Source organism: Palaemon carinicauda, chromosome 8 (assembly GCF_036898095.1).
Source record: "Palaemon carinicauda isolate YSFRI2023 chromosome 8, ASM3689809v2, whole genome shotgun sequence".
Classification (NCBI taxonomy): domain Eukaryota; kingdom Metazoa; phylum Arthropoda; class Malacostraca; order Decapoda; family Palaemonidae; genus Palaemon; species Palaemon carinicauda.
The window spans coordinates 158,271,730-158,295,729 of NC_090732.1; the positions used below are offsets into that span (position 1 = coordinate 158,271,730).

The 24,000-nt window shown below is 43.3% G+C and overlaps 1 protein-coding gene across 2 annotated transcripts in view; it reads left to right on the plus strand.

Annotated features, from left to right (window-relative positions):
* The first annotated feature begins 3,897 nt into the window (after positions 1-3,897).
* LOC137646053 (protein FAM91A1-like) overlaps positions 3,898-24,000 on the plus strand; it is a 243,008-nt gene continuing 222,905 nt past the window's right edge. The window contains exons 1-2 of one of the 2 annotated variants that reach the window (XM_068379206.1): positions 3,898-4,136; positions 20,830-20,914. In XM_068379206.1, the coding sequence (XP_068235307.1) occupies positions 4,065-4,136; positions 20,830-20,914 (157 nt within the window). In that variant the 5' untranslated portion in view covers positions 3,898-4,064. The remainder of the gene's footprint in view (positions 4,137-20,829; positions 20,915-24,000) is intronic. The other variant, XM_068379207.1, reaches the window with a different exon arrangement.

The following is a 24,000-nucleotide window of genomic DNA, read 5'->3' on the forward strand; positions in this document are numbered from 1 at the left end:
TTTCCAAGTTTACCTCTACGGGAACCTCCTCTTAACAGGGTATGACTAGCCCCACTCCCCCCCCCCTGACTGTGACAGGAAATGTATATATATATATATATATATATATATATATATATATATATATATATATATATATATATATATATGTGTGTGTGTGTGTGTGTATACATATATATATATATATATATATATATATATATATATATATATATATATATATATATATATATATATATATATATATATGTGTGTGTGTGTGTGTGTGTGTGTGTGTGTGTACACACACACACACACACACACATATATATATATATATATATATATATATATATATATATATATATATATATATATATATATATATATATATATATATATATAGGTAGCAGGTTAGCCAGGGCACTAGCCACCCGTTAAGATACTATCGCTAGAGAGTCATTGGGTCCTTTGACTGGCCAGACAGTACTGCATTGGATCCCTCTCTCTGGTTATGGCTAATTTTCCCTTTGCTTACACATACCACGAATAGTCTGGCCTATTCTTTGCATATTCTCCTCTGTCCTCATACACTTGACAACACTGAGATTACCAAACAGTTCTTCTTCACCCTGGCGTCAATGAACTTTGATGTCAGGATGCCTGAAAATTTTAAATCAATCAATGATTCTTCTTCACCCAAGGAGTTAACTACTGCACTGAATTGGTCAGTGGTTACTTTCCTCTTGGTAAGGGTAGAAAAGACTCTTTAGCTATGGTGAGCAGCTCTTCCAGGAGATGGACACCCCAAAATCAGACAATTGTTCTCTAGTCTTGAAATGTTAATAAGATTTCTAACAAAATTCCAACATATCAATTCTATCAGTTATTAACAAATATAAAAGGTTACAGAAAAGGTATAGTAAGCTCCGCCTGAGAGACTAGGAAACAGGGTTACTGGAGGGATAGGAGGAGGGTCTAGACAGAGGGATGGAAGGAGAGTGGAGGGAGGGGGGATTGTACTGTAGGTATTCGAATGGCTTTACCTACTTGCCCGCTCAACTTCGCTTGGGTTTTATTAGGACATAAGTAAACGACTTAATTAACGAGATTTGACATTTCATTAAAGTTTCAAGAATCAGGGGGAGGTCTATAGGGTGCTGTGTCAAAGTACCATTCTGAATAAGTAATTAGTATGGGAGGTATTAAAGAAAAACACTTTATTTCTTTTTGGGGCAAGAAATGCATAGTAGATTAGGCTTACACCCTGGTTATAGGAGTTGATAAAAAGAATATGAAGAACTGTAAGGTGATTTGGGGTGGTTGGGGCGGGGGAGCCGGCATGGTTTAAAGAACATAGACTGGTAGTGATGAATTTTAAGATGATAGGTAGAAAATCCAAGAATAAAAAGATGAGATCTAGAATTAAGGTTTGGGACCTTGAAGGAGAAAATGGTGAATAATTTAATAAGATTGTGTGAGAGAAATTACTGAAAGGTTGTACTGAGAGAGTTAACAGGTAACATAGTGGAAAATATCTTTAGCTGAAGTTTACTATCAAATGCAATAATGATAACGTTTGAATAAACTTGTAATTTGAATTCTAATAATAAAAAGTGTTTTCGTAAAATCAGAAATGATAATTGCAAACAAACAAACTAGTAGGCCTATAGAAAGAAAAAATACATTTAATCACACCGCCAACATAACAGGAACGAGTCTCTCGCTTCCTTCCAATAGTCCTAGTTCCCAGCCTCTTAATTTTTCTTAAGCAGCTCACTTAAATCCTTTTCATGACTTCCTTTCGTGTCCTTGGGTACAACAGTCTCATTCAGGCTTACCTCCTTCCCCAAAGGAATACAAGATAGGCTACCAGGAATTTCACTCTACTGCGTAGGACAGCTGCACTTTTTGCATTGGCATAGAGGATTATATATATATATATATATATATATATATATATATATATATATATATATATATATATATATATATATATATATATATATATATATATTAATCCATTACTAATCCATTGCAGAACAAAGGCCTCAAGCATGCCCTTTCACTTGTCTGTTTTTTTTAATTGCCCATGCAGTACACACTCACAAACTTTCTTTGTTCGTCAATCCATCGTCTTTTCTTCCTTCTCCCACTTCTTCTGCAATCCCATTTTGAAAGTGTAACGATAAAATGACAGCCTTTGGTTTCATAGTTAGTTTAGATATGGGAAATAGAATTATATATCAGATCCTTTTTCTTGACCCTATCCACAAATGGTTTATAAATATGGGAATCCATTTAAAGAATAGTCGAACGCTAATCCTTTTAGATTAAGGTCACTTGATTGGGGATTCTACATTAATTGGTTCCCCTCAAGCCAACTAAAAAGGCTTGCTAAATGTGGAAAATAGATTATTCTTACAGGTCGGATATTTTATATCTAGTTGATTTGTCTAATAAATATAACCACAATGATCTATTTTTGTTATAGCTATAAACTGCCTGGACGACTTCATGATTTAAAATTCAATAAGTAATTCAAACATTTTGGTAATCAGTCTTAGGTCTATCAATGCTGCCTAGATGCTACTAGATTTCTTAATACCCATCCTTTAGAAAGCATTGTAACACCAAACAGTCCACATTTTCTTAATTAGATCATTACAGTTTACATTCAAGACCCTTATACGAGTATATGTTTATTTTTTTTTTTCCTGGGGATATTACATGTCGTTTCTGTATCCCAATTGTTCGAGCTTTGCATTGTCCTTGCCTGTACCTTAACGTAGGGATATTCATTTTGTCTTATTCAGAAAGCACTATTTTGTTCTAGGCCTATGGTTCGATGAACTCTATGAAATAGACACCAGTTAAAGCTCTTCCATAATAATAATAATAATAATAATAATAATAATAATAATAATAATAATAATAATAATAATAATAATAATAATAATAATAACGTTGCATTCGCTGGTGGAGTATTGTCATATCAATTAGTGTTCAACATTATATACTGCCTTATACATTTAGAAAAAAAATAAAAGATATATCTTCTCGAAGGGAAGAAATTGTTCTTTTATGTATTCACGATAAATATAGGTTACCTTATAAAGCAAAATAAGAATTAAAAAATTTCACCTACAAATGCTTTCAAACTGTTCTCGTAGATAGGAGGAAGATTTTAACACCTGATTCGATCATAATATTGAAAGTAAAATAATATATTTACGGACCAGCATGAACGCTTGTTACCAAACAACCCGTCTACTGCTGTTACAGAAGAATTTTTTTTTTCTTTTTTTTTTTCGCGAGATATTCAAGCAAGAGCCCGCAATCATCATGGGGAAGGTTTACCGTTAAACACCCAGTTGAATGTTATGTGTGACTTCTTATAAAATTACTTAAAACTTGTTTCCACACTAACATTTTCATGGAAATTATGTCATAACTTAAAAAGATATTTGCGTGTATTTCATCTATTTTGTGCTTAACCATTAATTACAGTCATTACAATGTACATTACAACAAAATAGATGACGTATATAAGTTACCGCTGTAAGGTTTCCGCATAAGGGGGTTGGTCAAATGCAATAATTTTCTGATCATTGGATTATAAACATATACAGTATTTATCATAGCGGTAAGGTATACTATCGGATCGTCTAAACAACATTAGTCTGACATTTTAGTGAAAGTGTTTAGGTATGTAGGTTGAATTTCTTACGGAATTAGTAGAAAAAAATAAGCCATTTTAAGTATTTATTAAAATAATATGAAATATTTTAGCAGAATTTATATGTTATGATCAATTCAAATAATCTATCGTTGATAATGTCATAATATCTGAATATTTTAGGTATAATAATTGAGTATTTCTTAAATGAAAAGCATGGAACGTATCCAAAGGTGTAACTGAAGTCAATCCTCACCAAGGTATCACGACGATAGATTCCGAAGTGTCAGTGTTGATTTTTGTCGTCTATAGTGTTGCTACATAAACATTGGTGCCAAATTAGTAGTTTTATTTATAGTATTTTAACTGCAATATGTGATAGCTATTTCGTTTTTTTGAGACAATCATGGCATCTGAAATTGAAGCCCATATTGCCCTGAACTGTACATGGGATAAACTTCCAGTAAATGTGAAACAGGTAGGTCCACTGATAGGCTGCAATAGCCAACTTTCAGACTTAGTAAACTTTAGGTTAATCTCCACTGAAACCTTCACGGCAGTTTACAAAAGTCAAGTTTGACACCATGTGTATGACTATGGTAAATGGGTGATGTGTCAATCAAAGCCAAATTTGTCACCGTGAGAATGACTAGGATAAATGGGTGGTATGTCAATCAAGTCAGATTTGGGTAAATATGTGAATCTGTAATATTTAGCAGTTACACACACAGCTCGTACGGTGGAAAACCCTGGTCGGGGTGTATGTATGATAGCGGCCACCTGTAATTATTATGTCTAATCTAGAATATGGCAGTGTAAGGGGGGTCGCAGGGGCCCGTTACCCCACCCATTAGGTAAGCAGGTAAGGACACGGCATTTAGGTTAGGTTAGGAGGGAAAGTTCAGCTTAGTTGATGTCCATTGTAAATGAATCCGTGAGGAACTGGCCGCTGATATACAAAGGCTCCCCCGGGTCAATGCTGAAAGCCAGTTGGTATGGACTTCCATCTCCCTAAGGGTCAAGTCATCCCTATAAATACAGTAGTGAGGGTTTATAGTGACGGAACAAATGACAAATTTTGAAGTAATTTGTATTTTTCATAACAATAAAAACCTAGAGCTATTTATAAAGATTGACCAGCCAGCAGCTGTCCCCCAAGAAGTCCTGCCTGCAAGCAAAGTGGGTGCTCAGCCCAAGTTTGTGAGGGAGTGGAATAGCCGGCTACCCCCCAACCCTTCTGCTAGCTAGCGGGTTGGGTAGTTTTCCCTTGCTAAAGGTCTTATGGGTCATCTTCAGCTTCGTTGAAAGTAATATCCCCATAAATAGCACAAGGTTTGTATCGTTAGGAAAAAAATAAATTACTCCCAAATATGTCATGGTTGAAATGAGTACGTAAAAGGTAAAAATACACCAGAATGATGAGGATTCAGCACTGTTAGCAATCCTGCTGTTCAAGCAAACATTTAGTGAACATAATTTCAGTGGAATACTAATATCAATTTAACGATACATCTGTAAGAAAAGTTGATTGTGCAAACACTATATAAACCCCTACAGTCTTTACAGTGGAGATATATTTCGGCGATAGCTAAAACCAGTCCTTAAGTTTTTATGGTGTATGTGATTACCCTCTACTAGTTAGCTTTTTATTTTGACTCAGTAGTGTAAAGACACAGTCTTGCTTTCCCGTCAAAACCTTTGACCCGGCTAACGATTAAAAGCAAATGGCCTAAAGTTTAAAAATGCTTTTATCTTTTCAAATTGTGACCCCAGACTACCCTTAGATGCTGACTCTGTCGATTCCCCTAACGAAGCAACGACAGCCACCAATGGAAGAGTCTCTTCCTTGTCTTGCTGCAATTCCTACCTTAATTTTGGACTTTCGAGTCTCCATGCTAAGCAATAGTTTCTGAGGGTGCTACAGTTGACTGCAGCACTCTTTTCTTCTGCTTACCTTTGTTCTTTCAGCTCTAGTGTATTAGGAATGAGAACAGTGGCAGACTAGTTCCCCTTGGGGTTTCCAGTCATGGGGATCCCTTCTGGGTGAACCCAGAAACATAGCTACATTTCGCAGGTAGCTCTTGATGCCGACCTTCTAATTGAGCTTGGCTTGTTGACGGGAAGCAGAGTGCTCTGCCTGGAGGTCTGCCTCCAGGTGTTGGGCAACTTCCCCATCTGAGTTAGAGTTACCCTCCACCAGCCACAGTTTAGCAATCTTCCCTCCTTTTGGCGGGAGAGCTGCCAACAGTGGTCACAGGTGTTGGTCGCCTTTCCTGCCCATGGGAGAGACGGCCTTCACCTAAGGGGTTTCTTCCTGGAAATTCCTTCGGAGGTAATTGGATTCATCCATGCCTCACTCTAGTTCTTCAAAGCAAAGTTTTTTGGAGCTTGATGACAATGGACGTAGGTGATTGCTTGTAGTTCCTGCTCCTCTCCATCTTCCTTTCAGGGTAGTGACATGAGCTATTTCCCGCCTTTGGGGTGTTTGCCGTAGATGGTGATGCCTGCCGACTGCTTGCAATCGCCACCTCTCCCATCGATGAGTCTCGTAGGCTATAACTCTTGGGGGTTATGGTTTACATCGTTCCCATTGGGCACAGCAAAGCTTTTGGAGCTTGGTGAGTCCAAGCCCTTTGTGACCTGCTGCATCTCATGTTTTCAACCTCTTACAAGGGAGAAACTGGTGTTCTTCAAGTTCAGCACAGCCTTTTTCGTCTCATTGTGAGGGGAGGACATAAGGCTACACACCAACCCCTTTCGGGGTAGGGCAAAGATTAGTATTTGCAAAGACCTTAGTCTTGCAGAGAAGCCATGGACAGTGTTTTGCACCCGTCTACTGAGCTCTAGTGAGGTGGATGGGCAAGCTCTTCTGCCTGATAAAGGTCTGTGAACAACCCAGCTTGCTCACTATAGTGCTCATTGAGAGTGTGCGCATCCCTACTCACCAGAGCACAGAGCTTCAGCTTACTCTTGCCTCAAGTGCGAGCTACTGAAGCAATGTACGTTTACATTACCTATGCAGTACCTATCCTTACAGGTGGGAGTCAGTGCTCTCTTTGCCAGCGCTCGCCAGCATTCACTGACGCTTGGTAATGCTCCCCGGCAATCGCTAGCGTTCACTTATGCTCATCAACGTTTGCTTACGCTAATGCTCGCCAGCATATGCGAAGCTCAATAACTTAAGAAATAGATATCTGTTTGAGGCTCGAGGTGAGGATGGCAGGTTTATCCTTGCCAAGATTCTTGGACATGATGTGTCTTACTATGCGAGCGGAATTTTTAGATTTATTTCAGAAGCAGGTTTTCTGAAAACTATTTAACCATTGTAATGACTTCTTAATTTTTATGGTTTTAATTGAATTTGCTTTTAATTTTCATATACAGTAAATGGTATCGGCGTCAATGACCTTAGATGTCAGGATGCCAGAAAACTTTCAATCAATCAATCAATTAGGCTGTCGTTCGTTGACGCTGGCTGATGAGCCCTGACAAATGACTAGTAGTTCCATAACTGGAATAGAAACCTATGCTATTTATTTAGGCGTATTACTTTCGGCGTAGCTGAAATGACAAGCCATTAAAATTTAACGAGGGTTAACTCCCCATACCGCTAGTTAACAGGGGTAAGGGGGTTTAGCTTGCTACTGCCCCCACTCATACACTGGTGATTTAGCTCACTTTGCTTTTGGCTAGCATGATGTACGGTCGTTGCCATTCCTCATCCTTCGCCATTATTTTTGGACTGCCATTAATTCTTTTGTGCTTTTTCTTTGTGTTAGTGTGTGTGTTAACTTCTGCAACCATGCGCACCTGCCCTGGACTTGATGACCGGCCCTGTGGAACTTACATGTCGGCAGTGAAGACCGATTGGCACACCCTTTGTCCTGTCTGCGGAGGTCAACAGTGAGATAGTAGCAACCAGTGGAGTGAGTGTTGGGAGTGGTCTGCCTCCCAGTGGGAGAGGTTTGGGTGTTGATGGAAAAAAAAGTCTAAGCGGGATATTTCTCTTTCAAAGGTTCCCTCGAAGGGGGAAAAACCCAAGGCCTCTTCTTCCATCTCCCAACCTTCCTCCGAAGCTCCTATTCGTTCGGTCTCTTCCGAAAGACCGTCGAGTAGTAGCGTAGATCCTTTTAATTACAGCCAACCCCAGTCCTCGAAAGATGGTGTTGCTTCCCCTAACAAAGCTGCCCCACTTCTCCCCCTGGGTGATGCCTTTTCTATGTCTTTTGTTTCAAAGGTATGGTCGTCCTTGGGGCTTCCGGGTCCGCCCTCCAAGGACTCCGTGCTGTAGCTCGTCGTCCTGGGTGCAAGTGTGCAGTCGTCGTTGTCGACTTCGGAGGTAGATCCTCTTGCGCTCATCAAGGTCGTGGTGTCAGAGGTGCCTTCTGTGATTTCTGCCGACGCCCCTGCCCCTCCAGAATCTCCAGCTGTTGCTGCCAACTTAGTTTCCCCCCATTCCTGATCATCCTTCGAGGGGGAAACTTAGTCCTATGTCTGTCTCTCCTTTGAGTGTTTCTCCGCCTCAGGGGAGTTCTCTTTTAGAGACTTCTCTTTGGAGGACTGCTGCTGCTCATTGTCAGCTTGTTGATCCAACGGCCCCTAGAGAGCGTATCCGTCATAGAGCTCGCCTGCTGCTTTGCCTGAGAGGTCGTCCTTCACCTTCGGTGAAAAGGTGCCTCTTCGGCACTTCAGCCTTGTCATCGCAGCCGTCCCCCTCAGAGGAGTCTCCGCTTCAATCTTCTCCTGGTCCTCGACCTTCTCCCAGCCCTGGACCTTCTCCCGACAACGCTGCTGCTAGTCTTCGTACATCGGTCCTGAACTCTTCTGTAGATCGTTCGCTATCTTGTGCTTCCTACCAGCTGACCTGCCGACCTACCATCACTGTTCCTGTCTCCGGTACAGCCTCATGAGGCCCTACCTAAGTGTGCAGCTGCGCTCTAACGCTCTCCATCTCGCCAGCGCCCTGCAGTACACCAGCGCTTGCCAATATCTCGTCAGCGCCATCCTGCTCCGTCACGCTTTACAGAGCGTGCTCGTCAGCGCTCTACAACGCTTCGGCGAGTGCCTTCACCTGTTCGTCCTCAGTGCCTTCCAGTGCAACCTGGCCACAGAGAGGAACGTTTGCTACCTCGCCAGCGCTCGCTAACCAATCTACGATTGCCGGCCCAACAAAGCTCACCTATACGACAGCTACAGCGCTCTCCTGCTCGCCAGCGCTCTGCTGCTCGCCAGTGCTCTCCTGCTCGCCAGTGCTCTCCTGCTCGCCAGCGCTCTCCTGCTCGCCAGCGCTCTCCTACTCACCAGTGCTCTCCTGGGCACCAGCGCTCTCCTACTCACCAGTGCTCTCCTGGGCACCAGCGCTCTCCTGGGCACCAGCGATCTCCTGCGCGCCACTGATCTCCTGCGTGCCAGCGCTCCCCTATGTGCCAGTGCTCTCCTGCGTGCCAGCGCTCTCCAATGCATCAGCGCTTGCCAATGCGCCAGCGTTGACCTGCGCTCTCGGGTAGTGACCAGCAACAGGAGCATCACATTGACAGGTCACCATCGCGTCATTCCCCACCCCGGAAACGTCTTTCAGCGCGTCCGCTGGGGAAAGGGGATTGGGCCTCCACAGAAGGGTTCAGGATTCCAAAACTGCCTTCCTCTAAGGCGGACCCACCTACAGCAGAGACTCCTTGTAGGGAAGCTTTGGTCCCTTTCCTCTCAGGAGATCTGTCTGACAGTACGTCAGTCAGTCAACAGTCATGTTTCAGTGCTCTGGTTTGGGCAGTGGTACAGGCCTTCAATCCTGCTCTGTCTGGCTGCTTTTCAGAGCATCCTAAAGCTCCAGCACACTCTGCAAGGAACTATGACTACTTTTTCTCCCCTGAAGAGGAAAAGAGGAGTCTCAGATGCGGTCACTTCCTCGAGGGTAAAGCTGACTCCGGTTAAACCATCAAGGCCAGCTCCTCTTGCATCTTCCTTGGGATATTCTCCTACCACACCTCTGCCTAGGGAGTTGCGTGAGGAAGTCACCTCCTCCCTTCCTCCTTTAGAGGAAGCCTCTCCTCATACGGAGAGTTACCCACCACCAATGGATATCCGGAGGGACCTTCGATGCTGGAGTCCTACCTCTGCCTCCTTCCTTGGAAGGAGTCCAAGGACTCCAAGTCTCTGCCAAAGTCCTCTTCTATGACTTCTAAGTCTACAGAGACAGCCGGTCACCCTAAGAAGAGCTCTTGGGGAGGGAAGAAGGAGACTTTGCTGCAAATCCAACGTCGGAAGGAGAGCAATAAGAGTCAGAACATGTATTCTGTCAGGTTCTGACTCTCATAATGGTTCTCAATGGGTTTACCTAACCAGAGATATCCCCATGGGAGGGCAAGGATACCCAGAAACCATCAAAGACCAGTGCAGCATTGCCCTGGTCTCAAGGGTTGAAGGGTGCCAGGGCTAAGATGCCTCCTCCCATCATTCCGGCTTTACTAATAAGCTTCTCCCACCTCCTGTGTCTAACAGAGGAGGTATTTTGAAATTCTGGAGGAGCCTCATCCCGCTCGTCCTCTCCATCACTCCTTGGAAGAGCTTACCAAGGGAGTCTCTCTATAGAGACACTCCAATCGACAGGTCTCTTTCTTGGCAACCGAGATCCTTAACCAGGAGAAGGTCACGAAGTACGCCATGCAGGCTACTTCGTGGCTTGATGTCTGGTTAGGGACCTTGGGAATCCTGGTACGGACTAAGGATTTCTCCAAGGTACGTACTAGGAAGGCATCGGAGACTTTTCTGCTTTCAGGCACTCGCACGATCGAGTTTCTCGCCCACCAAGTTTCAAACTTGTGGGCTGATACCATCCTGAAACGTCGGGACGCGATGTTTGAGAGGTTCCATCAACAAGTCACAAATGCAGAGATCGCTAGGTTCAGATAGTTCTCTCTAGAGGGAGCCTATCTATTCGAGCCTAAGGACGTGGAACATGCTGCTGAGAGATGGAGGAAGTCCCATCAGGACTCCCTCCTCCATAGGGCTTTGACTTCCAAGCCCTATAAACCACCAGCTCCTCAGGAGTCCCGTCCAGCCAAGACCACGACGAACAAGACAGCAGCAAAGACCACGGTGTTTAAGAAGCCCTTTCCTGCCAAGGATTGGAAAGGCACTAAGTCCTCCAGGGGAGGAAAATATCCTAGAGGGAGCGGCCGAGGCAGCAAACACTAAGATAGGAACTCCCCCTGCTTGTCCACCAGTAGGGAGATGCCTACAAAGTTGCTCAGACAGGTGGAAGCAACTCAGAGCCAAACCCTGGACAATCTCTGTGATTTGTCTAGGGCAGGGGTGGGGAACCCTTTTTTGGATGAAGGCCATCTTGCAATTCCTCAATGCTCCTTAAGGCCGCATAGAATTTTGTTGGTTATTTTATCCTCCAAGTAATTTATTAGTAATCTAAAGAAAGAGTGACAGGTTTATAAAAATTTAGAGCATAACAATTTCAAATATTTGAATTAAGTACTTTTTATACAAGTAATCAGTAAATGCATTACATTGAAAATGAATTTTAAAATATTTCATTCAAGTTTGGGTAGTTTTCAAACTACCGTAAGTAAATGAATAATATCAAAAGCATGTTACTTTCAAATTACTTTAGTTAAGCAAGTAGGTTCTTTGTATTGAAGTGATAAATAAAATAATATCAATCTTTTGGAAAAGATAGCTTATAAACATCAACAATATAACCTTTTCAAATATTTTATATTGGCAAGTAGTTACTTTTTAAACAATCACATCTCATAAAAATGCAACATCCCAGTAAAAAGTTGTATCTGTTTAAACACACTTAGCTGTTTTCATTGAAAAAAATCAATTACTGTATTTGCTTTCTTAAGATGTTCAATAAATCCCTAGTTTTTAGCCATCATAGCTGGAACACCATCAGCGCATAAGTTATTATAATAAGGAAGTAAAATTTAGTCCTCCTTTGTGACATTGATTATTGAAGTTGTTAAAATGTCTGTTCCTCTTGTCCTTGCGTTAAGGTTACCTAAGGGAAGCTGTTTTTCATACAATCAGAACACATCAATGAAAGCACAAATAAAATATCTGGAACCTGTTGACTCATCTAAAACTAACATAGATCGCAGTGAGGAGATGGACAAAACAGGAACTCTCTCGTCCACCATATGTTAAATCCCTCACTCAATGCAATTAGCAGTTTTTCCTTGTCAGCTACAACAGCTTCCTCCACTTCCCGATCTACTCAGACAACCACGTGTAAAGCTCTTCCATCGAGTGATAACTTTACCACAACTTCCTGTCGGGAAGTTCTCCAGCATCTCCTCACAATGCGATGCTTTTTACAGCCAGTTGATGAGACCTCCATGAATGGTCTTTCGCCGTATACCAGGTGAAGTGGTCCGTCTTTTGTGGTTGGTGCTATGGATGGTTATAGCTCCCCACAGTGCCACTATCCCAGCAATAGCGAAGTATTTGATGTACCTCAGAGAGGGAAAAACAGCTCAACTGCTCAACTGTGAGCATTACCTTTAGTTTGAACACAGTTAACGCTCCCTCCTCGAAGGAATGGCCTCATACAAAGTTTCAAGCGTACTTGCACATAGTTGGAAGGAGTGCTTTTAAAACCACATAGTCATCAGACCTTGACTTGACCTTGAAGATGGTTTTCTTGATAGCCCTGGACTCTGCAAAGAGAGCCGGCAAGCTACATGGTCTGTCCTATAACATCCGCCGGTAGCAAATCCAAGATTCAGACCCTTCCGGATTGAGTCTCTCTTCTCTGTAACAGATGGTGTAGATCAGCTGTCACTCTGCCCTAGTGCTGAGGAAATACCTTAAAAGATCCTCCAGAGCTCACCCTCAGATCATCAGGCTCTTCATGAGCACAGGAAGGGTCAAAGGGGAGAGAATAAAGAACTTAATTTCCTCCTTGATGATTAGGCAAGGGATTGAGCGAGTGATATAACCCTGTCCCTCTCCTTCTAGTTGTCGACCCTGAGCTTATGACATCGGGGTTACTAGCATATCCCTGGCGTTCAAGAAGAATTTCTTCATGACACAGGTGCTACATGCAGGTGTGTGGAAACGACAAACTACGTTCACCACCTGCTACCTGCAAGACCTAACCCACAGGAATTTAGATACAGTACTGTACTTTTCCCTTAGGGCCTGTGGTGGCTGTACAAAACATGTTCAATAACACCTCAGCTCCCTTGTAGAATAAGTAGCAAATGATTTAGGGCAGTGTTACCTATGATAAAGTCTAGAATGTATTTGTTAGTGACTGGCTACTTCCTATTTCATTCTCCCCTCTCTAGGGGTTCAGCTTCCGAGCAACTCTACAAGCTGACCTCCTCTAACTGCTGATGGGTACCATCGTCCCATGTGTAGCCTAGTACTGCATATGTGTATATATTCGTTGTGTCCCTGATCTCCAAGCGAAGTGGAGTTGAGCAATGTCCTACAGAGTTTAACTCCTATCTAATGCTTACCTGGTCAAGTCACATTGCTAAATTCATACGCCTAGCACGGATTGCCCAGGCCGTTAAACCTCAAGGGTTAACAAGATGTCAGGGTGTCTCTAAACAGCTCATACGAAGTAAAAACTAACATCCTGGGTCAGTCACCAGCCAGTTGGTTTTTTAACTCTCACCCACCATGGAGTAAGTCTCCACTGTAAAGAGCATAATGGTTTGTATTCAAGGTATAATGTTGGAACAAATGGCAGATTTGGAAATAATTTGTATTTTTCAATATTAATCTTACCCGATAATCATGTAGCTGTCAACTCCGTTGCCCGACAGAATTCTACGGAAGGGATACGCCAGCGATCACTATACAAGAAGGGGGTGTACTCACCAGCGCCACCTGTGGCCAGGTACTGCAGTACTTCTTGTTGACACCACCTCAATTTTTCCTCTGTCGTGCTTCCGGCAAGACCTACATGGATACGCTTATAATTTTGGAGTCTTTGTTCACGGTTTTGGTGAAGTATTGCTCTAAGATTTCAGCTTTCGCTATACAGGAAACTTGTCTCTTAGCTTAGATAGCTTTTAGATTGATTTTGATTAATGGTTAACGATCTTTTGCTTTAATTTGGAATCCCCCCTTGACTGTTCTCTGATTCAAGATGTCCGACCTTTCTCAAGCTCCTCCCCAAAGACGATGTAGGACTTGTATTAGGCGTATTCCGAAGGCCTCGGTTGATCCTCACACCGTTTGTTCCGACTGTAGGGGAAAATCCTGTCAGTTGGAAGATCGATGTGAGGAATGCGCCGGACTTTCGGAACTTGATTTTATTCGATTCCTCAAGTATACCACTAAGTTAGAGAGAGAGAGAGAGTTAGGAGGAGTTCGGCTCGCTCTTCACTTTATTCCTCACCCCATGATCCTCAACCTTTTCCTCCCCCTGTAGTGGCTACCCCCGAACCTACTATTTGTGCTCAGCCTGATATGTCTGATGTTTTACGTGCCATTCAGGCTTTAGGTGATAAAGTGGAGTCGGTAGTGAGTGACCACAAGTTCCTCTTGGCAGACGTCAAGGAACTTAAAGTGAAAAGTGCAGTGGGAAGTGGTAGTGCCAGTGCTGTGCCTAGTGCTAGTGTCAGTGTCAGTGTTGTGCATGAGGATACTTCTGTGCGTGCCAGTCGTCCTCCCAGTCCGGGACCTCTTGCAAGCTCCCAAGCCCAGGGGAGAAGCAATGTCGAAGGGCAAAAGGGTTCGGCAGGCCTTGATCGGCGCACAGCAGTATCCTCAGTGGTTGCGGGCGTATCTTATAGAGATCGTCACTTCCACTCTCAGACGATTGAGCCCTTATTTTCCTCGTCTGCAGAAGAATTTTCGGGGAGAAAACGCTGGACTCAGGTCTCAAGACCTCTTAAGCGTAAAGTCCAGACCGCGCGAGTTCAACAGCCCGGGTGTAGTCATTGGGCTAGCTCTGACTCGCCGCAGTCATCAGGTGACTGCACGCCTCCTAAGAGAGGTAAGGCGAAGCCTCAACAGACCTCAACTTCTGTTAAAGCCTTGCCTCAACAGACCTCAACGTCTGTTGATCCTAAGATGGCTTTGCTGCAGTCTATGCAGTCGCAGCTTGCGGTATTGATGCGTGAGTTTCAGGCAGAGAAGGTTACACCTCCTCCTGCGAGCGCTCCTCCTCCTCTACGCAGTCCAATCTGCCAGCCGTACGAAGTTGAGGTTCCTCAAGCTACCTCCATGCGTGAGCTACCGCGTTGGGAGTTGCCAGATACCAGCCCTGTGCAGCAATCTCCACCTTCCTTGAGGCAGGAACCTCTTACCACGCGGCAACCTCCTCATCAATGGGGACAGGAGTCTTATGCCTTACAACCTCCTCTACCCTTGAGGCAGGAGTTTCTTGCAGTACGACCTTCCTCGAGGCAGCAACCTCTTGAGGTACGACAACCTCTACCATCCTTGAGGCAGCCACCTCAACTCTCGCAGCTACCTCCACTTTCCTCGAGGCGAGAACCTCAACTCTCGAGGCAAGCACCTCAAGAACCTCAACTCGTGAGACAGGAGCCTCTTTCTGCGCAGCCGCCACCTCAGCTCTCGCAGCAGCCACCTCAAGAACCTCAACTCGTGAGACAGGAACCTCTTTCTGCGCAGCCACCTCAACCCTTGAAGCAAGCGCAACTCTTGAGACAGGAACCTCATGCTATGAGTCAGCCACCTCAACGCATGCATCTACCACTTTTTCCTCAGCTTGAGCAGTCTTTGCAGCCTGAGCCTCAGGTTTTACAACAGTCGCCTCTCACCATGCTTGCTCCTCAGACCCCCGCAGAGCCTCCTTCATCCCAGCCTCATGACTTTGTCATTACCAGCCCTCATCCTCTTCAACAGAGACTTGAGGATGAATCCGCAAGTGTATATGCACCCGCTTTTCAGGATTCTGCCATTCAGCATACCGCTGTAACTTTACCTCTCGCTTCTCAACCCTCAGGTGATGAGGTTTCTGAGGAGGAAGCTGCTCACCTGGATGATCCCTCTTCTGACGTGGAGGAACCCAAGTCGTTACCACCCTCCATTGACTTTCGCAAGGTCCTGGCTCTTTTCAGAGAAGTTTACCCGGATCACTTTGTTTCTGCTACCCCTCGCTCTCCTCCATCAGAGTTTTCTCTAGGCATGCAACCTGTTAAGTCTGCCTACACTAAGCTCGTCTTCGCTAGATCTTCTAAGAGAGCTTTGAGAATGTTAGGGGATTGGTTGCAGTCCAAGCAGCAACTAGGAAAGACGTCATTTATGTTTCCACCTCCTAAGCTGACTTCTAAGGCGGGCGTCTGGTATGCCACAGGGGAGGAACCAGGCTTGGGGATCCCTGCCTCTGCCCAGGCTGACTTCTCAAGTTTGGTTGACTCTCCACGAAGGTCGGCTATGAGGCGCTCTAAGGTCTGCTGGACCTTTTCTGACTTGGACCACTTCTTAAAGGGAGTCTTTCGCGCCTTTGAAATTTTTAATTTTCTCGACTGGTGCCTGGGGGCCTTGAGCAAGAAGACTGCCCCATCTGACAAGGACTCGGCCATGCTTATAATGTCCTGTATGGATAAAGCAATTCGCGATGGTTCCGGCGAACTTGCCTCCATGTTTGTTTCGGGAGTACTCAAGAAAAGGGAACAACTTTGCTCCTTCCTTTCCACTGGTATCACCTCTTGTCAAAGGTCTCAGTTACTTTTTGCTCCTCTTTCTAAGTTCCTGTTTCCTGAGGATCTTATCAAGGAATTGTCTGCGGCTCTTATTCAGAAGGACACTCATGACCTTGTGGCCTCTTCAGCACGGAAGGCTAAGGTTGCTCCTTCGGTCCCTAGAACTTACCGCACCCCAGTGGCCGATACTCCTGCTACCAGATTTATTCCGCCCTTTCGTGGCAGAGCCCCCAGCCGAGGAAGTACCCGCCCAGACGGTTACAGGGGCAGGTCCAAGAAAGGCCCCAAGCCTTCGAAAAGCAAACATTGACTCTCCTCCTCTCCAGACAGCTGTAGGAGCCAGACTCAAGATCTTCTGGCAAGCTTGGGAAAGAAGAGGTGCAGACGCCCAGTCTGTCAAGTGGCTAAGGGAGGGTTACAGGATACCATTCTGCCGCAATCCCCCTCTGACCACTTCTCCCATCAACCTCTCTCCCAACTACAAGGAAAAGGACAAGAGGCTAGCGTTACATCAAGAGGTGTCGCTCCTGTTACAGAAGGAGGCAGTGGTGATAGTCCGGGATCATCAATCCCCGGGCTTCTACAATCGTCTCTTTCTGGTGGCCAAGAAGACAGGAGGTTGGAGACCGGTGCTAGACGTCAGTGCGCTCAATGCTTATGTCACCAAGCAGACGTTCACTATGGAGACGACGAAGTCGGTCCTAGCAGCGGTCAGGCAGGAGGACTGGATGGTCTCGTTGGATCTGAAAGACGCTTACTTTCACGTTCCCATTCATCCAGACTCCCAACCTTTCCTGAGATTCGTTTTTGGAAAGGTTGTGTACCAATTCCAAGCCCTGTGTTTTGGCCTAAGCACGGCTCCTATGGTGTTTACGCGACTGATGAGGAATATTGCGAAATTCCTCCACTTGGCGGACATCAGAGCCTCCCTTTATTTAGACGACTGGCTGTTAAGAGCCCCCACAAGTCGTCGCTGTCTGGAGAGTCTCAATTGGACTTTGGACTTGATCAAGGAACTGGGTCTTTTGGTCAACTTAGAAAAGTCCCAGCTTATTCCTTCCCAAACCATCGTTTACCTGGGAATGGAGATTCGGAGTCAAGCTTTTCGGGCTTTTCCGTCGGCCCCAAGAATCAGCCAAGCCCTAGAGTGCATTCTGAGCATGCTGAAGAGGAACAGATGCTCGGTGAGACAGTGGATGAGTCTAACAGGGACCCTGTCATCGTTAGCCCTGTTCACCGAGTTAGGGAGACTCCACCTCCGCCCCCTTCAATACCATCTAGCAGCTCACTGGGACAAGAATATGACGCTCGAAGCGGTCTCTATTCCTGTTTCCAAAGAGATGAAGACTACTCTCATGTGGTGGAAGACCAACATCCTTCTCAAGGAGGGTCTATCGTTAGCTGTTCAGACCCCCAATCTTCATCTCTATTCGGACGCATCAGACTCGGGCTGGGGCGCGACCTTGGACGGACAGGAATGCTCGGGAACATGGAACAAGGAACAGGAAACGCTTCACATCAACTGCAAGGAGTTGCTGGCAGTTCATCTGGCCTTAATGAACTTCAAGTCCCTCCTGCTAAACAAGGTGGTGGAGGTGAACTCCGACAACACCACAGCCTTGGCTTACATCTCCAAGCAGGGAGGGACCCATTCGAGGAAGCTGTACGAGATAGCAAGGGACCTCCTCATTTGGTCAAGAAGTCTAAACCTCACACTGGTAACGAGGTTCATTCAGGGCAATATGAATGTCTCGGCAGATCGCCTCAGCAGGAAAGATCAAGTCATCCCCACGGAATGGACCCTTCACAAGAGCGTGTGCAACAGACTTTGGACCTTGTGGGGTCAGCCAACGATAGATCTGTTCGCCACCTCCATGACCAAGAGGCTCCCTTTGTACTGTTCCCCAGTTCCAGACCTGGCAGCAGTTCACGTGGATGCTTTTCTGCTGGATTGGTCCCATCTCGAGCTATATGCATTCCCGCCGTTCAAGATCATCAACAGAGTCATTCAGAAGTTCGTCTCTCACGAAGGGACACGGCTGACGCTGGTTGCTCCCCTTTGGCCTGCAAGAGAATGGTTCACAGAGGTACTACAATGGCTGGTCGACGTTCCCAGGACTCTCCCTCTAAGAGTGGACCTTCTACGTCAACCTCACGTAAAGAAGGTACACCCAAACCTCCACGCTCTTCGTCTGACTGCCTTCAGACTGTCGAAAGACTCGCTAGAGCTAGAGGCTTTTCGAAGGAGGCAGCCAGAGCGATTGCCAGAGCAAGGAGGATATCCACTCGTAGAGTCTATCAATCCAAGTGGGAAGTCTTCCGAAGCTGGTGCAGAGCCAATGCAGTTTCCTCTACCAATACCTCTGTAACCCAAGTTGCTGACTTCCTGTTACATCTTAGGAATGTTAGATCTCTTTCGGCTCCTACGATCAAAGGGTACAGAAGTATGTTGGCTTCAGTTTTCCGCCACAGAGGTTTGGATCTTTCCTCCAACAAGGATCTACAGGACATCCTTAAATCTTTCGAGACCTCTAAAGAACGTCGCTTGTCCACTCCAGGCTGGAATCTAGACGTAGTCTTAAGGTTCCTTATGTCTCCTAGATTTGAACCTCTCCAGTCAGCCTCTTTCAAAGACCTTACTCTCAAAACTCTTTTCCTCGTCTGCCTTGCAACAGCCAAAAGAGTTAGTGAGGTTCACGCCTTCAGCAGGAACATAGGATTCACATCCGAATCAGCAACATGTTCCTTACAGCTCGGATTTTTAGCAAAAAATGAAATTCCTTCACGTCCTTGGCCTAGATCGTTCGAAATTCCTAGCCTTTCCAACATGGTGGGTAACGAGCTAGAGAGAGTTCTTTGCCCTGTCAGAGCTCTAAAATACTATCTTAAAAGGTCAAAACCTATACGAGGACAATCAGAGGCCTTATGGTGTGCCATCAAGAAACCTTCGATGCCTATGTCCAAAAACGCAGTTTCGTATTATATAAGGCTTCTGATTAGAGAAGCTCATTCTCACATGAAGGATGAAGACCTTGCTTTGCTGAAGGTAAGGACCCACGAAGTGAGAGCTGTAGCCACTTCGATGGCCTTTAAACAGAACCGTTCTCTGCAGAGTATTATGGATGCAACTTATTGGAGGAGCAAGTCAGTGTTTGCATCATTTTATCTCAAAGATGTCCAGTCTCTTTACGAGAACTGCTACACCCTGGGACCATTCGTAGCAGCGAGTGCAGTAGTAGGTGAGGGCTCAGCCACTACATTCCCTTAATCCCATAACCTTTTTTTTAACCTTTCTCTTGAATGCTTTTATTGTTGTTTTTGGGTTGTTACGGTAGGCTAAGAAGCCTTCCGCATCCTAGTTGATTTGGCGGGTGGTCAATTCGTTCTTGAGAAGCGCCTAGGTTAGAGGTTGTGTAGAGGTCCTTTAGTATGGGTTGCAGCCCTTTATACTTCAGCACCTTAGGGTTGTTCAGCCTCCTAAGAGGAACGCTGCGCTCAGTAAGGAAGACGAACTTATTAAAGGCAGAGTAATGGTTCAAGTCGACTTCCTTACCAGGTACTTATAATTTCATTGTTATTTTGAATAACTGATAATATGAAATACGGGATACTTAGCTTCTTGATATACATGTACACTGGTTTTCACCCACCTCCCTGGGTGTGAATCAGCTACATGATTATCGGGTAAGATTAATATTGAAAAATGTTATTTTCATTAGTAAAATAAATTTTTGAATATACTTACCCGATAATCATGATTTAATTGACCCACCCTTCCTCCCCATAGAGAACCAGTGGACCGAGGAAAAATTGAGGTGGTGTCAACAAGAAGTACTGCAGTACCTGGCCACAGGTGGCGCTGGTGAGTACACCCCCTTCTTGTATAGTGATCGCTGGCGTATCCCTTCCGTAGAATTCTGTCGGGCAACGGAGTTGACAGCTACATGATTATCGGGTAAGTATATTCAAAAATTTATTTTACTAATGAAAATAACATTTTTCCTAACTAAGCAAACCTGGAGCTCTTAACACATACTGATCCCGCCATCACCTTCCCCCAGAAGTCCTTCTGCAATTGCAAAGTGACAGTTTGTTACAAGTGCAGGTCTGAGTGGGTTGGCTGATCTACCCCTTGCTAACTAGCGTAGGGTCCTCATAAAAACTTAACAGCTGGTGTCAGCTTTTCTTGAAATATATTTCCACTCTAAAGAGCTCCAGGTTTGTTTAGTTGGGAAAAATGCAAATTATTCCATTTTTGTCATTTCATCTGTAGCTTTAATACTCATAGAAATGCTGTACTGTACAGTCCTCTAACATGAATTTATACTTGACAATTCTGGTTGAAATGAAGATAATATTGTCCCAATTATGTTATAAACTGTCTTCATTGCTCACTTCTGGATTTGGTAAACATACTGTACATGAAATAAAAAGATAAGTAGGATACATTTTATAATACATTCTAAGTACTGTACTTATACTTATTTGAAGCAAGGTAATATAATTGACTTTACATTATTTTTCCAGTTGTTGGGGAACTCCCAAAAGGAATATGAGAAACATGTTGCTGAATATAGCATCAAAACACAGCAGAGGTACAGGGGAAATCTTGGTAAGTTTTTTCAACTTTTTGTGACAGTATCTTCATAATAAAATTTCAATAACATAGTGAAACCTCCTTTGTTCCGATACAGATACAAACCCTCGTTCTTTATATAGGAGAATGGTAATAGTGAAACTGGAATACGGCAATTAAAATTTTATAATGATTTCGATTGGAGGACATTAGATGATAGCGTGCGCGGACAGAGTGTCGAAGGACAGAGTGTCGAAGGATAAAGTGTCTAATGGACAAAATGTCGAACAGACAAAGTGTCGAACAGACAAAATATCGAACAGACTATGTGTCGAACAGAATACAGTATCCATTTAACTAACGACCTAATTAACCTTTAACTATATAATAATGTTTACAATGGTATATCCTTACATAATACTATATAACAATGTTTACAATGATATATCCTTACATATAACAATTCTTACATTGTTATATTCTTACATGCATATTCTAGAGAGATAGAGAGAATATATATACGGTATTCAGTCTGTTAGAGATTTCTCACCAGTTAACTTCCTTCGAGATTCAAGTTTCAGTTTAAATTTCCATTCTACCTAACCTATAGTAATGGAAATAATCAAGACTCAAATGGGTGGAAAGAAACTGCTACATGAAGGCTATGCATACATGATAGATAAAGTGGTTAACGAAAGAATATATTGGAAATGTGAAAAACGGAACTATTGTAACGGCAGAGCAATAACTCAAGGTGAAACAATTTCCAAAACTACTGAGCATTCACACCATTTTATTTTTTCAAAAGCGCTGAATGACCTTGTAATCCCAGTGCTTGGCGTAAGCCTAAATTGTATTTTCATATTTTATGTCTTCTCATAAATAAATTTTTATTGCTTATATTGATGTATGATGTATATTTATGATCCTACTGTATATCCATTTTATTTTTTCAAAAGCGCTGAATGACCTTGTAATCCCAGTGCTTGGCGTAAGCCTAAATTGAATAATCAACTCAAAAATCATTAATAACTCCTTGTAACTCTCTATCTTCTGGATGACCTTGAAGTCCCATTGCTTGACGTAAACCTAAAATCAATAATCAAATCCAATCTATCTCTCTCTCTTTTTAACTTTTGTCCATTCTACACTTTGTCCATTCGACACTTTGTCCATTCTACACATTGTCCATTCGACACTTTGTCCTTCGACGCTCTGTCCTTCGACACTCTGCCTTTCGACACTCTGTCCTAATACCAGATGATAGGCATACAAGTGATCATGCACCAATCATTATAAGCACCAACAATGGTCCACCTTTACAAAGATCACCATGATGGAATCTTGACAAGGCGGACTGGGTTAAATTTCGTGACCTAAGTGAAATCGAGGGGAGTGCAGAACAGTTTGAAATTACAGGTATTGATGATGCCATAGACTTACATAATGGAACTCTCCATACAGCAGGAATCAATTCGATTCCCAAAACCACAGGATTATTCAAACAACGACCAGTCCCGTGGTGGTTTTCAGAATTAACTGTCTTGCACAGAGCCACCAGAAAGTCTTTTGACTAGATTGCGTAGACGCCTTACAGAGGAAACTTTGATAACATACAAAAAATATAGAGCACAGTTCCATCATGCCATGAAATAAGCTAGGCGCCATCTTTTGTATATCTTGCTTCCTCCATCAACAGTAGAACACCATCTTCTGTATGGAGGAAAATAAAAAAGATTGCAGGCAAATTTACCTCAAACCCACCACCAGTGTTAAAGGTGAATGGTCAGTATGTGACTGAAGCAAATGATGTTAGCAATGCCTAGTTGATTATTTCTCAAATGTATCATGCAAGTGTGTAGCAGCTCCTGGTCACCAGTATAGGAGTATTGAAGAAAAGAAAATTTTAAATTTTGCAACAGGAAAGGAAGAGTTGTATAATTCTCCTTATACTGAAAGAGAATATGATTCCACACTTGCTACTTGTAGTGAATAAGCCCCTGGACCCGATGGAATTCCATATGCAGTGATTAAACATGTGCCTATTAATACAAAGATATTTATTTTAAGCATTAATAACAGAATATTTTGTGATCAAAGCTATCCAAGTGTTTGGGAACTAGCCATTATTTTAGCCTTTTTAAAACCTGGTAAGAACTAGTTTTTAGCAGCAAACTATCGACCAATTGCATTGACATCTTGTTTATGTAAGATTATGGAGAAAATGGTCAATGCAAGACTGATGTGGTACCATGAAAAGGGTATTTTATCACCTATTCAATGTGGATTTTAAAAAATGCACTCAACGACTGATGTGTTGATATGATTTGAGTCCTCTTATTTGTCAGGCCTTTGCTTCCAAACACCACCATGTAACAATCTTTTTGGACATTGAAAAGGCATATGATACTACATAAAGATATGGTATACTTAAAACCATTCATAATTTGGGATTACGAGAACTACCATTATTCATTCAATCATTTATTTCTCATAGATTTTTTCAAGTGAGACTGGGGGAAACTCTATCGAGAGGAAATGTCAGGAAGGAGTTTCCCAGGGTAGTGTGCTAAGTGTAACCCTATTTGCGCTAGCTATTATTGTTATATTTATGAATTTTTTGGAAATGATAAAAGAAGATGGTTCTTTTTGCATTTACTTTGTATGGACCTGCTGTACCCAAATAAAAAAGCAGTGTACCTCTATTTTTAACCTTTCTTTTTTTACTGACTTTGGTCAGATAGATCACTTTGAACAAAGATTTTATTCACAGTGAGTGGGACTGTGCAGATAATTCTTTTGTTCCTATGTAATTTACAAAATACTCGCTTGTGTTCATAGCCTGAGGCTGTTGTCCCAACTGCTATGTGGAGGTGTAGATACTCCTATTTCTGACACATTATTTATAATGGGACCTTTTTCCTTATATGATTAGTGAGAGTTCTAAGAACTCAGTTGTATTAAAAACTCCATTTGGCCACAACTGAGAATGCTAATTCTCTGGTACACTTTCAACAGGACAACATGGCTCGAGCCCCAAAAAATGGATTTTGACATAGGAAAAATCTATTTTCATGAATAGAACTTACCTGGCAGTTATATATATATAGCTAATTATCTCT